The 15,785-nt window shown below is 36.7% G+C and overlaps 1 protein-coding gene across 1 annotated transcript in view; it reads left to right on the top strand.

The window, feature by feature from the left end:
- Nucleotides 1-15,785, top strand: part of PDE3B (phosphodiesterase 3B) — a 168,940-nt gene that overhangs the window by 113,825 nt on the left and 39,330 nt on the right. Inside the window, exons 4-6 of the mRNA XM_082341422.1 lie at nt 683-825; nt 7,179-7,285; nt 15,292-15,493. Coding sequence (XP_082197548.1) covers nt 683-825; nt 7,179-7,285; nt 15,292-15,493 — 452 coding nt within the window. The remainder of the gene's footprint in view (nt 1-682; nt 826-7,178; nt 7,286-15,291; nt 15,494-15,785) is intronic.

Here is a 15,785-nt window from a genome sequence, read left to right as displayed (position 1 = left end):
TTCAAAAGGTAGCTCAGAATTCTGCAGTTTAACCTCTATCTATGTACATTAGCATTGTACTGAAAATATAATAGGAAAGAAGGATCACTCCTGATCCTAAGCTTGCCCTCTGAAGGCTTTTTTCAGGGTAAATCTTTCATATCTACTTTTAAAATTGTCAGTTGCATATTTCTCATAAAACTAGGAATAAAATGTACAAAAGAAAAAAAATTTGGTTAAACTGTAGGGAGTTCAGAAATCATTTTTTAGTTGGAGGAAGATAAATAGAAGAACAATATAGAATGTTATGTTTGGAGTAAAATTGACAGATTTTCAGAATAAAATATTTTGTTTCTCCTATACATGCTAAAAATGTACGGTTGATCCTTAAACGACATGGGTTTGAACTGTGCGGGTCCACTCAGACCCGTACCTTTTTCTGTAGTAAATACTACAGTTCTACACCATCTGCAGTTGGTTGGATCCACAGATACGGAATCCGGATATGGAGGAAGCCCGCATAGGGAAGGCCCACTTGTATGTTATTTATGACACCCAGATTATTCGACTGCACAGAGGATCAGTGCCCCTAACCCCCAAGTTGTTCAAGGGTCAACTGTACTTTGTATTGATATTTCCATGGACCATCTTTTACGGCATATTGAAGGATAACGATTTTAATCATTGTTAAATTATTCAACAGGGGCTAAACAGTAGGAATAGTTTATCAACCCCACAGCTGAGGAGGAGCTCGGGAACCTCAGGTCTGCCACCTATTGACCAGACTTCTCCAAGGTGGGAACGCAATAATGGCAAAAGGCATCACCAAGAATTTGGCATTTTAAGGTAAAATCCCCAGAGCCTTTTCAAGAAACCTGAATCTAATACATCCACTTTCTTTCTGTGAATGAAGTTTGAAATAGTTCTAAAAGCATAAAGGAACACTGGAAGTATTTTAGTATAGGACGGCTTTGTTTGTAACGTGGCCTGATAGAGAAACTGATTCTTAAAAAGAGGGTAATCTGCCTTCTCCCCCAAAATAGGTAAGTTGGGTACAAAGCATGCTGGAGCCTTAAGAACATGAATCAGGTAGGCAGTTTAAGGAAACAAGGATCAATTTAGGATGCAGTACTGGGAAAGCCACGGTAGAGGTGGCCATATTAGGGGCAGTCACCAGTCCACTGCGTAGTATTCAGAGGTTGGTCAACAGTTTCTGACTTGTGAAAGGAGGAGCATCCCCAAGGTTCACCCCAGATGTTACCTCAGACATGAGATGTAAGGTAACAGGACGCTTTTAAGCCCTGTTCCTGGGGAACTAAAACTACTAATATATTGTATATTCTGTTGAGGATTTACTTGGAACTAAACAGTGCTAATCCTACAAAGGAGAGGTGTCAGTAACTGCAACCAAGTGAGGCTGGGAGATTGCAGGAGCTGAGATCTTTTGAATGTATATATATCCACTTACTCTGATAACAAAGGATTCAATACTTTGCCTTTTAAGGGCCAGGAAAGATATTGATCTCTTGTGTGAGTTATAAGCTTCTATTTAGTCAATTATCTAACCATGTTAATAAAATTGAAACCAGTGTAAATTTCCTGTTAAACCACTTTGTTAGGACTGAGCATGTGTTGTATTGATACTTTAACTTGACCTGTGTAGTTACACATTTGAAACAGTAGGTGGCAGTGTTGGATCAGAGCTATTTATCTGTTAAACTTTATAGTAACATTTTATATACGAAATATGATCAGATCATTGTAATTTTCCAGATTCTTGTGTGATTTATTAATTTGAATCTTCTACACTACATTCAAGTAGATGAACTCCATTTTTATAAAACAAAAATTGAGTGAAATGATTTATAAAATAGGAATGGATTCAAGTATGAAGAGAACATTACAGGAAAATGAGCTTTGGTCCAAAGCTTGCCCAGAGCCTAAACATGATAATGGTTTTTGTTGCTGTCGTTGTTGTTTTGTTAACGGAAGCAGGATATGACGAAGTAAATGACGTTAGGAACTGAAAATACGACAGGTATTTCTTAACCCTGGGAAACATCTTGAGAATACTTCTGAGTTTAAGAAAGAATGATGAAAATGATTCTGTTTTTTCATCTTTCCATCACATTGATGTAACAACAATGCATTTAAGATAAAAGAAACGTTTGATACACTGAGTTAAGGTTATTTTTATACTCCTGCCTCACACGATTGATAATAAAATAGAAACATGGTCCAAGGAAAACTAATCTTTATACAAACATATCTCAGAGTTAAAGGTAAGTATAGGTAGACTCAATATATTTACTTAACACTCATTAAAACAAAATCATATGCCTCATAAAAGATTTAGAACTTTGAAGAATACAGTAATTGGCCATATTAGGAAACATCTACTCTAAAGAGATGAGGCTGGAAGTAATCTTTCTAGTGTGCAGAAGCTGGAGCTTCTCAGTAATAAATTTCTAAGTGTACTTTGAACATAGGGTAAAGGGGAATATATGAAGCATTTACAACCACTCTTCCTTTTGAAATTCAAGTCTCTAGATCAGTGCCGTCCAATAGAAATTTCTGTGATGACTGGAATTTTTTATAGCTGTACATGCAATTTGGTAGTCCCTAGCTACGTGTGACTATTGAGAGCTTGAAATGTGTCTAGTATGACTAAGGAACTTAATTTAAATTTGATTTGATTTTAATTAATTAAAATACGAAGAGCCATATGCAACGATCATATAGACATAAATGGCAGGCATGTTAGACATCATAGCTATAGATCATTAATGTATGGTGACATTTTGTTTGGGAACATTTAAGCTTTAGTAGCACAAAACAAATAGGCTTGTAACTCTGGAATCATGAGGCATTCATTTTGAATTTATTAGAGTACTCCAGAATGGAGATCACATTTCCTAGTTTTGATACGAATGCAGCTCTGGATTCTGATCATAGCTTCTCTAACTATGATTTTAAATCACCCTATGATTTCAGCATGATTTAAATATTGAACCTCTTGCTCCCTGAAACTATGTCTGAAACCAAATTTCTCATCCCTCCAGCTGCTTTTCCCTCTGTTACTATTATTCTGTCCTCATTTCGTGGCACAGTGCTGCAATCCTCTAGTTTTGTGGTTGCTTACAAAATTGATTTACCTAGAAAACTTGGTGTTATCTATACATCCTGTTACCTTACTCTATAGATAACAGTTGTCGAGTCTATCTCTAAACCTCTTTTCCTCTCTATTCCTTTTTTTCCTTTATCACTTTGCCTACACTATTTCATGCTTTCATTATTCCTTATGTGGGCTATTGAATTATCCTTCCATTTCTAATATCCTTCACTACCCAATCCATCTTCTACCCTTCCACCAGAAATCTTCCGTAAACAAAATTTTGATTATACAGATTTTTCTAATCATTAAGTTTTTGGACATTTATCAACACCCATAGAATACTACCCAAATTCCTAGCCTGAGATTCAAAATTCTGTTACTCTCTCATGACAAAGTTGCACCCTTACTTGGAAAAATTAAGCAAACAGAGATGAGAAGTCTTGCAAAGAATAAGAGTAGAAAAATGATTTGGAAAGCTCTCTACGTGAAAGTAACAGGAATGTAACTTGTGTTAGACTCTTCCTTGAAGTTTTCTCATAATTTTGTTTTTAGTTTCAATCCCTTTGAAAATTAAGCTGAATTATATTTTTCAGCTGCCTCATTTGTGTAAAGCGTAATATAGGACTTAAGTTTGGTTTTCTTTATGCTTTGCCTGGAGAAAAAAGTGAAGTATTATAAACCTTATGTTAGGTATGATAAGAGGACTCCAAAGGAGGAAAACCACAAGGAAGAAGAGTTAGTCCTACTTGAACAGCCACTGTATTACCTACTCTTGAGAGTTTACCACTGCTGGGGCTTCCCTGATGGTGCAGTGGTTGAGAATCCGCCTGCCGATGCAGGGGACACGGGTTTGAGCCCTGTTCCAGGAACATCCCACATGCCACGGAGCAACTAAGCCTGTGCACCACAACTACTGAGCCTGCACTCTAGGGCCTGTGTGCCACAACTACTGAGCCCACATGCCACAACTACTGAAGCCCACGCGCCTAGAGCCCGTGCTTTGCAACAAGAGAAGCCACCGCAATGAGAAGCCCGTGCACCGCAATGAAGAGTGGCCCCTAGAGAGAGCCCACGTGCAGCAACGAAGACCCAACACAGCCATAAATAAATAAATAAATTAAAAAAAAAAGAGTTTACCACTGTTCATCTCTTAGAGGACTTGAGATTTTAATTAGTTAAGAAGGCCATTACTTTATAACTCCAAAATACCTCTCCGGTATCACCTTTATTTCTCTGAAAATCCAGTCAAGCTTAACTGTTTGATATTCCCTCTGTTTGTGCACATCTGTGCCCCTTTTTAGTTATTCCCTCTACCTAGAAGAGACCCTCTCACCCCTATTTCTGTATGTCTTTAAAGATTGAGCTCAGATGTCACAGCCTAAGAATAACACGCTGACATCCTCCTCCCCTTGTTCTCCAAGGAAAAGTAATCTGTTTCGCCTCTGAATCTCCTTAACACTTTTTCTTTGCTCTTTTATGGCAATTTTCATTTTCTACCTTGCGTTAGTCATTACAACCCTTCTGAGACCTGCTTGACTACTGTAAAGAGTTTGGGATTACATTAAAATGGGTCTTTGAAGATAAACAGCTGCTTAACAAGTATCCTGCAGGGGTATGGTGTCCATATGACAGTTGATACTGCCTTCTGCTTAAGTTTCAGACCTAGGATGAAGTTTTACTGGTCAGGAAATTCCAGGAGGGGTTGAAGAATGCTTTTCTGGGTTAGCTGACAATTGAATTACCCAAGTACAGTGTTAGTACCTAGGGTTAAAAGAATGGCTAAACTGCTATCCATGGAATGACTGCTGGGACCCAGACCCTCCCTGTGGACAAACAACGTATTCAGAGCTCACAGCTCATTTCCTTTGAACAGACTTTCCCTGGGGAAATGTAGGCAAATTGCGTACCAAAACTCTGAGGCCATCAACTATAGGTACTCCTACACTAAAGAGGCTTGCCTTTAACCTATTCTGATTCATCGTTCATCGCTGTGAGTGCTCTGAATTAAATCTAATAACTTGTTGCCTGGCAATAGTATGTCCTCTAAATAATGTACTTGGGAACCAGCTTCTCAATTATGTGTCTGATAATTTATTAGAGATTTATACCAATGCCTGGAACCTATTTGAACTGCAGAGATTCAAGAGGGCTAATGGTGTCATCCCACTCAGTTTTTAAGATAATGGCTCTGCAAATCTGGATGTTGGACAGCCAACAAGTTTTACAGCTACCTAAAAAAATAATAAATGAGGTGATATAAAACTTGTCAAGATAATTTGCATTGATTGTCTTAGAAATCAACTCTTAACATATGACTTAACTCTGTGACCATAACATTTGGCATCTCTTGTAATGCTTGTGCATTTGGATTTGAAGACCGATTCCCAAGTCTGACTTTAATCACCTTCCTACCAACTGTTAATAATCACTGGGACTCCTAGCTTATCTTGCCCTCTGCTTTCTTCAGTATTTTTTTTTTTTAACATCTTTATTGGTGTATAATTGCTTTACAATGGTGTGTTTCTGCTTTATAACAAAGTGAATCAGTTATACATATACACTCTTCAGTATTTTTTATGTAATCTCATTGTGGTATATATTTATCTGGTTATAGGCAGGGAATTAATGAGGTGATGCTGGAACTGAGCTGAAAACCTGTAATTTGACCTCTCAATTCTAAACAGCTAACTGTTCAATTATTAGGCCCCCTGGATTAAGGTAGAAGACTATGGAGCAGTGCTTCGGCTCTCTTCTCTGAAGGAGAAAACCCTGCCTTTGTTTTGAATATTAATCAGGAAGTAGACGTTGGTAGAGTACACAGATTGTTCTATTTGAATATTGCCCTGAGTGGTATTGTCACTCTTCTTTCCCCATCTCTCCCACTCTATATGTAGGCAATGAATATTCAAATACAAAGAATGATTAAGCATTGGTAGGGAGATGAGTTTATTGAGTGGTATTATTTACATATTGCCTCTTTTTGTAACATTGCCAACAAATTATTATTACTATTAGCTTGAGCAAAAAATGTTATAGAATCTAAAGGCTAGATGTTATTTTAGAAGTCCTTTATTCTAAATCTCTAATTTTACAGATGGAAAAACACACACAAAGATAGCATCAGAAATATCTGATGCTGAAAAATAGATTTTCCTTGAGTAAGGGGGTGTGGAGTACAAAAAAGATGAAGGAGTTAGGGAAAATCTTGAGAACTCAGCCTATACTAACAAAATATCGAGTGGAAAATAGAGAATCTAGATTTGTTCTTGATCCTGTAGCAAAGTGCCCACATCAGGAATTGACTAACAGCAGAAAACAGGCTAGTGACTATCTAAGAAAGGAAGTGCTATATGTATGGCACTGGGCCAGAAGCTTTAAAATATATAATCTTAAAATGCATTTTATGTATCCGTTGGTATACTGTGATTGCTCACCTATATGTAATTTCTTCATAAGAACCCTAAAACCTGTAATAAACATTTCAGTTACAGGATATGATTGCGTCAGTGGGTAATCAATATCTGTGAAGAAGGGGAGCGGAAGATAGTGAAAAACTGTATGTTTTAGGCCAGTGATTCTCGGTGAGGTCCCTGGACCACCTAAGTACTTGTTAGAAATGCCAATCTTCTGACCCTACCCCAGACCTTTAGAATCAGAAATCTTGGGGGTGGGACTAGAAATCTGTGTAGTAAGAAGCCCTCCAGGTGATATTCATAACCTGCTTGAAGCCAGGGTTCAGCAAATTACAGCCTGTGGACCCAATGTGGCCCATACCTGTTTTTGTCAATAAAATTATATTGAAACACAGTCATACTCATTTGTTTATTATTGTTTATGGCTGTTTTTATACTGCAGTGGCAGAGTTGAGTAATTGCAGAGACCTTATGGCCTTCAAAGCTCAAAGTATTTACTACTTGGTTCTTTACAGTAAAAGTTTGCTGGCTCCTGCTTTACTCCTTAGGCACTAGATAGATGTCTAAACTAAATGTATAAGCAGATATTTGCTAATTGAATTGAAGACCATAAGGAAAAAAGGAATTTCTCATGTTTTTAAAAATCTTAACCTATTATCTTTCCCTTTTAGTCAAGGATGCTATCTAAATGGACCTTTTAGTTCAAATCTACTGACAATCCCGAAGCAAAGGTCATCTTCTGTATCGTTAACTCACCATATAGGTCTAAGAAGAGCTGGTAAGAAATCATTTTTGTGACTTAAATATGGGAGACCTCAAAGTATATGGTAGTGCAAACCTTGTCATTACCTATTTATAGCTAATTTCGAATACCATTTCATGTGTTATAAGTTAACTAAGCAGTTTGGGTTGGCTATTAGTTAACAGTTTGCTCATTCATTTGTTAATTTTTGAACAAGTACTATGTATCAGGCACTTTGTTAGGCACTAGCAATTCAGGGATAAAATATAGAACTATTTAACCTGAATAGTTGTAGACAGAGAACAACGGAGAACCCCGGAAAGAGCATTCTTTTGTAGCATGGTAATTGTGGAGGGAGAAAAAAAAAAATCTTAATACAAGAGTAGAAAAAACCCTGACTATATCCTATATCCTATAATAAGTCATTCTAATTTTTATCCAATTATCTATCTATAGGGGGGTGAATTGACATAACATTATATTAGTTTTAGGTATACAGCAAAATGATTTGATATTTGTATATATTGTGAAATGATCACCATAAGTCAACATCTGTCACCACACATAGTTACAAATTTTTTTTTCTTGTGATGAGAACTTTTAAGATCTATTCTCTTAGCAACTTTCAAATATGAAATACAGTATTATTATGCAATACAGTATTATTAACTGCAGTCACCAAAGACAATAGAATAGCATATTTAAAGTATTGCAAAACAAAACTTGCCAACCTGGAATTCTTTATCCAGTGACAATATCCTTTAAAAATTAAGGTGAAATAACATTTTTTTCATACAAACAAAAGCTGGTAGAATTTATTGCTAGTAGACTTGCACTACTAAAATTCAGCAAAGGAAGTTCCTTAGGTAGGAGGAAAATGATCCAGATTGAAGCATGGATCTGCAGGAATGAATGAAAAGCACTGGTAAGCCTAAATATATGGGTACATAAGAGAATACTGATCATTAAAAACAATGACTCCCTTGTGGCTTGCATAATGTATAAAGAAGTCAAGTATATAGTAACAGTGGCACAAAGGGTGGGAAAGGGGTAAACTGGACTTAAACTTACAGCGTACTGGCAATGATTGAAAAGTACTAAAACGTTCTAATTTAAAAGAAACTAATACTTCAAAGATGCACATTGTAATATCCAGGGTGATAATTAAAAGAATAAAAGAAAAAGTATAAGTAAGAAGCTAATATAGGAGGTAAAATGGCATGATTAAAAAAAAAAAAAACAAACCTTGAATAATCTAAAATAATACAAGAAAAGAGAAAATAAGAAACAAAAACATAAAGAATAACTAAAAAAGAAATAGCAAGATGGAAGATTAAGCAAACTATATTAAATATACACCTTGCATGGGTGGCTGGTAGGGGAGCTGGGGGTGCCAGGGATCTGACCAAAGTTGTTAGAGTATATTATCTAAAATGTGCAGTTTTCCACAAAAAAGTTGAAAATACACTCCAGTTAATAGATACAGACTGTCAGACAATTAACAGCACAAGACTCAAGTACGTGCTCTTTACAAAAGGCACACTAAATATAAGGACACAGGTCTGATCTCATGGGTATAAAACACACAAACCAAAAATTAATTAATTAAAATAAAATACACAAACCAAAAATTGACAGAACTAAAGGGAGAGAAAGACAAATCTGTATTCATTTTGGAGATTTTATCTCACCACTCTCATTATCTAGTAGAATAAGCAAACCAAAATATTAGTAATAGATAAATGGAAGATTAGGACAACATGATTTAACTGACTTGACCTAATCGACTATAAAACACCACACTCAGACATTACAAGATACATATTTTTTCCAAGGACACACACAAGATTGATCAAAGTAGACCATTTGCTGAGCTATAAAACAAGTCTCAACAAGTTTCAAAGGATTAAAATCATATATAGCGATCAGCTTCCGGAATGGCAGAGAGAGGATCTCAGTAAACTTGTTCTTCTGCAAAAACAACAAAAATAGGGGAAAAAAACTAAACTCAATCATTTCAGAATTCTGGAAGTTAACAAAAGCCAGAGAACAAACTAGAAGTCATCTATACAAGAGAAACTAACTACCGAACCTTGGTGAGACAATGGGGTTCTGTGACAGTTTAATTGGGGGCACTTCCCAAACCCTCTCTCTGCCCAGCTCAGTGATACTACAGCTAAAAGCCGCTAGCTTTGCAGCCATTAGAGTCTGACCTCTTTAGAAACTGCATTAAAAGCAACAACCTGATAGTACAGTAAACGTTTTGTTCAAGCTCCCTGGAAAACCCTTCTATTCCCAGGGTGCTGTGGATATTTCATTTGACTCAGAGCTCAGCTCTCCAAAAACACAAACAAAAAAACCCTATACCCTATGCCAGGCAACATTGTGAGTGCGTAAGGCTGTGATTTCAACTGGGGCAAACAAGAGCTGATTGGGAATTTAAAAGGAAATCCTGGACACTAGATGACCCTGGGGAAGTGGAAAGCTCTGGCAAGAGAAGAGGATAGTTTGGTTTTTTTTTAACAAAAGGGGCCAGAACAACTGGATATCCAAGAAAAGAAGAATTTGGACACCTATCCCACCACATATACTAGGCTGAGCACATGTTTAGGGCTGTGCACGTGCCCAGGAAAGATCTGGGAAAGGCGAAGGCCCTGGCCACTCCATCTGTAGCTGACCTTGAGGTCCTGCACAAGCAGGAAGTAAAAGCTAAGGCTGTCTTGTAAACTGCCTGGAAGTTTGAAGTTGTATCTTTTCAAACAGATTCTCATCTACAGAAGACATAGAGGCAAGACATTTAAAGAAATCTTCTCCCTCATCTAAATTACACTGACCCAAGAATGGCTTCTAAAAAGTCAAGCATAAATCAAGGAGAAAAGGGAAAAAAAGGCAGCAGAGAACTCAGTGGCTACACACCTCAGAGAAAACAAAACCTATGTAATGAGTCCAGGAAATCACTCAATGAATAATCAGAAACAAGAACAAACAAAAAACCAGCAACATAAACCTTGAGGGTGGGAGAGATCTGATATTAGAATTGTTACAATATATTATCTAAAATGTCCAGTTTTCAACAAAAAAACCATGAAGCATGCAAAGAAACAAGAAAATTTTCGCCATGTAGACAATGAAAAACAGCCAACAAAATTTCCCTGAGGAGGCTTGGATTTGGGATTTAGTAATGACTTTAAATCTGCTACAATAAATATGTTTAAAGAACTTGAGGAAACCATATCTAAAGTAAGGACAGTATGACAACAATGTCTCACCACAGAAAGAATGTAAAGAATTAGAAATTATAAAATAAAATTATAAAATAATTTAAATAATTATAAAATAATTACCACTTCTACTCAGTATTGGGTTGGAGGTTCTATCCAGGGAAGTTTAGGTAAAAATGAATAAAAGGAAGATGTAAAGCTATTTGCAGACAACATAATCATATATTTATAAATCCTAAGAAATTCATTAAACCTATTACAACCAATAAACAAGTTCATCAGTGTGGCAGAATACAAGATCTATATGCAATAATCAATTGTATTTCTATATACTAGCAATGAACAATGCAAAACTGAAATTAAGAAAATAATTTCAGGACATCCCTGGTGGCGCAGTGGTTAAGAATCTGCCTGCCATTGCAGGGGACACGGGTTCAATCCCTGGTCCAGGAAGATCCCACATGTCGCAGAGCAACTGAGCCCGTGTGCCACAACTACTGAGCCTGTGCTCTAGATCCTGTGAGCCACAACTACTGAGCCTGCGTGCTGCAACTACTGAAGCCCGCAAGCCTAGAGCCCGTGCTCTGCAACAAGAGAAGCCACCGCAGTGAGAAGCCCGCGCACCCCAACGAAGAGTAGCCCCTGCTCGCCGCAGCTAGGGAAAGCCCGCGCACAGCAACGAAGACCCAACGCAGCCAAAAAGAAAATAAATAAATAAATTTATTTTTAAAAAAAGAAAAAAAAATACTTTGGAATAAATTTAGCAAAATAGTGCAAGACTTGTACACTGAAAACTATAAAACGTTGAAATTAAAGAAGACCCAGATATGTTTTTTTTTTTAAATTTTTGACTACGCTGCGTGGCATGTGAGATCTTAGTTCCCCGACCAGGGATCAAACCCACGCCCCCTGCACTGGCACGCAGAGTCTTAACCACTGGACCAACCAAGGAAGTTGCAGGAAGACCCATATAGAAACTATCCCATGTTCATGGACCAGAAGACTTAATATTGTTAAGATGGCAATACTCCTTAAATTGTTCTAAATTTAGTACAAATCCTTATCAAAATCTGAGCTGGCTTCTTTGCAGAAATTTGAGAAGCTGATCTGAAAATTCATATAGAAATTCAAGGGACCCAGCGTAGCTAAAATAATCTTTAATTAAAAAAAGAAGAGGGGCTTCCCTGGTGGCGCAGCGGCTGAGAATCTGCCTGCCAATGCAGCGGACACGGGTTCGAGCCCTGGTCTGGGAAGATCCCACATGCCGCGGAGCGACTAGGTCCGTGAGCCACAATTACTGAGCTTGCGCGTCTGGAGCCTGTGCTCCGCAACGGGAGAGGCCGCGATAGTGAGAGGCCCGTGCACCGCGATGAAGAGTGGCCCCCGCTTGCCGCAACTGGAGAAAGCCTTCGCACAGAAACGAAGACCCAACACAGCCATAAGTAAATAAATAAATAAATAAATATTAAAAAAAAAAAAAAAAGAAGAAAAAAACTGGGGGACTCACACTTCTAAATTTTAAAACTTACTACCAAGCTATGGTAATCAAGACAGTGACACTGGCATAAGGATATTCCAACTCAGTGGTATAGAATTGAGAGTCCAGAAATAAACCCTTACATGGTCAATTAATTTTCAGCCAGTGTGCCAAGGTAATTCAATGGGGAAGGAATAGTGTTTTTAACAAATGATGTTGGGACAACTGGATAGATATACAAATGAAAAAGAATGAATTTGGAACCATATCTGTCATCATACTCAAAAATTAACTCTAAATGCTCATACACTCAAATATAAGAGTGAAACCATAAAACTTGTAGAAGAAAACATAGAAGAAAATCTCTCTGAGTTTGGATATTCTTAGACACCAAAAGTACAGTCCATAAATGAAATAAATTGATAATAGAGGGGGACTTCCCTGGTGGCGCAGTGGATAAGACTATGTGCTCCCAATGCAGGGGACCCGGGGTTCGATCCCTGGTCAGGGAACTAGATCCCACATGCAAGCCACAACTAAGAGTTCGCATGCTGCAACTAAGGAGCCTGTGAGCCGCAACTAAGGAGCTCGCCTGCCGCAACTGAGACCCAGTGCAACCAAATAAATAAATCAATATTTTTTAAAAATTGATAATAGGAATTCATTAAAATTAAATCATTTGTATTTACTTCAACAGACACCTAAAGAAAGTGAAAAGACAGTCCACAGGATGGGAGAAAATATTTGCAAATTACGATTTAACAATGGACTTGTATTCAGAATAGACAAAGATGTCTTTAAACTCAATGATAAACACACAAATGACCTCACTAAAAAATTGGCAAAAGATTTGAATAGATGTTTCTCCAAAGAAGGTATACAAATGGCCCTAACCACGTGAAAAGATACTCAGCATCATTAGTCATTAGGGAAATGCAAATCAAAACCACAAGGAATCATGACTTCACACCCACTAAGATGTCTGTAATTCTAAAGACAGTATAACAAGTGTTGGAAAAATGTTCAGAGGTAGGAACACTCATACATCACTGATTGGAAAGTAAAATGCTACAGCTACTTTGGAAAACAATTTGGCAGTTCAGTACTTGAAGAGAGAAATAAAATTGTGCTATATTCATACATACAATTTTATATGTCATTCAAAATGAATGAACATGTGAAACATCTTTTTAAAATGTTGAGTAAAGTAAGCAAGGCATAAAAGCATTTATACTATCTGATTCAATTTACAAAGTTCAAAGAAAGGGCAAAACTAAACTGTAAAGAGATACATATGTGGTATAAATATAAAGAGAGGCAAGAAAAACACTACCATAAAAGTCAAAGTAATGCTTTCCTTTAATGAGAGGGAGGGGAATTAGATATTGCACATGGGTTTCTGATCTCTGGCCATGTTTTATGTTTTAGCTTGAGTGGTGAGCATTCCTGTTATAACTTTTCTGTATGTGTGTTATTATATTTCACAATTTAAAAGGTTTATAATAAAAACGATGAATCTGTATTGTAGAAAGTATTTTGTAAGGGTTGCTGGGTTTTTCTTTACCATTTTGTCTTCTCCTTGAAGCTTTTCTATGTTATATGAAATTTCTACCCTAAAATTAGGCTATCATTTATTCTTCTCAGCCTGTTTGTCAGGGTTTTGGACACTCAGTATTATAATAGAAAAAAGAATGCTGAAAATTGGGACTTTAGTCTCCAGTTAGTAACTAACTTATTATTTTGACAAGAAAGATACTTCCCCTTTCTAGTCCTCGGTTTCCTCTTCTGAAACATTAAAGTGTTTGACCGATTATTTATAAAATCTTTTTCAGCCCCAACATTATATGAAATTATAGGAGCCTCTAAACAAATCAGTTTGATAGAACAGCCGTTGGCAGCCCTGCACATGTAAAATGAAAATGCTACTTAACTCACAGGGCTATTATGAAGATTAAATAAAATAACACATTGTATTCGTCGGGGTTTTCCAGACAAATAGAACTAATAGGATGTTCGTGCATGTGTATATACCTACATACATACGTATATACTTACATACATATACATGGGGTGGGGAGTGATTGATTGATTGATTGACTGATAGGGATTGGCTCGCCAGATTGAGAGGGCTGTCAGGTCCAGAATTTTTAGGGCAGGCTGCCAGGCTGGAAATTCTAGCAGGAGTCGATGTTGCAGTTTTGACTCTTAAGGCAGTCTGGAGGGAAAATTCCTTCCTCTTTGGAGGACTTCAGTCTTTTCTCTTAAGGCCTTCAACAAATTGGATGAGGCCAGTCCACATTATAAAGGGCAATATGCTTTATTCAGTCTACAGATTTCAATGTTAATCACATCTGAAAAATAACTTCACAGCAACATCTAGACTGGAATTTGACCAAACAACTGGGCATGATAGCCAGGCCAAGTTGACACATAAAATTAACCATCACACACATCTGTAACTATGTCTGAAAATACCGTAATACCTTAACAACTGTTATTTGCTTTCCTCTCTGATTCACACTTTACTTGGATCTTTATTTCAAAATAAAGTTTTAAATCCACCTACACCTCTCCAGATATACCCTTAGTTCAAGGCACCCAGCAAAGGCTCTTGAGGAAATCAATAGGATTAGGGATGTATTTCTGAAGCACTCTTTTTTTCCCCTTATTTTAACACTTAGCACTTGTTTGTATTTTCCACTAGACTTTAGGTTCATTGAGTTGTAGGTATGGCATCTTCTTCTCCACTGTGAAACACTGCACATTTTCCAGCATATAATAGGCTCTCAAATACTTGTTGAATGAATGAATGAGCTGGAAAGATGTGGATTTTTTTAAAGGGATCTGCTGTTGTGTTAATATAATTTTATCATATGCTTAATTTGCTTAATGCTATCGAGAACTTTGGTTCTTTGATAAAAATGAATTTTATTGTATTGAAAAATATTCAATAAAATTTGGTAAAGATGCTTTTGTTCATGTGGATAATCAAGCTGGTAGGGACACAAAATGTTAAAGACCAATATGAATTAGGAAAATTTGTGCCACATATTATGTACATTTTAGTTATACTTTTAGTATTTACCTACTATGTGCAATCCTGCCACAGGGTGTTTATTCCACAGTCATCGATGATGGCAAATATGGTCTATATTCTGCCTGAATTCGTAGAAGGTCTTGAAGATAGCTCCATGTAGAAATCTAGTTTGTCATTTAACTGTAAATACTTTGCTTTCTTTAAAGAAGGAAAACGCTCTTTATAAACACCCAAACACAGACAATAAACATGTACATATCAGTACATACATACATACATATCTCTTTCTTCTCTTTCAATTTTTTAGGTGCTTTACCCGGCCTGAATTCTCCCAGTCATGGACCAATGTCTGCTGGCTCTCCAACTAACCGATCGCCTATAGAATTTCCTGACACTGCTGATTTTCTTACTAAGCCAAGTGTTATTTTACACAGATCTCTGAGCAATGCACCCAATTCACCAGATTTTTATCAGCAACTTAGAAATTCTGATAGCAATTTATGTAACAGGTAAGTTTCCCAAGTGTTTACTATTTGTTTCAAAATATAGGTTATTTTAATAAAGTATTACCAGTTTTCTCATTCTGTATTATAACTAGATGATTAATGAATACTATATCCTCTTCTTCATCTAGTAGTTTTTATTCTAAACAATTTTTTTTTCATTTCAGTGCCATTATTCATTTCCCAGCTAAATGATCTCCATCTGAAGTGAAATATAGTGGTATTTTATCCATCATAAGATATCAGTAAATGTATGAGAATTATTTTAGTATGTACTAATTTAGTACCTATTTACAGT

The sequence above is a fragment of the Balaenoptera borealis genome (genome assembly GCF_965194805.1).
Source record: "Balaenoptera borealis genome assembly, chromosome: 11".
Taxonomy (NCBI): domain Eukaryota; kingdom Metazoa; phylum Chordata; class Mammalia; order Artiodactyla; family Balaenopteridae; genus Balaenoptera; species Balaenoptera borealis.
Note: the sequence above shows the minus strand (reverse complement) of the source record. Positions and strands in the feature narration are given on the sequence as shown.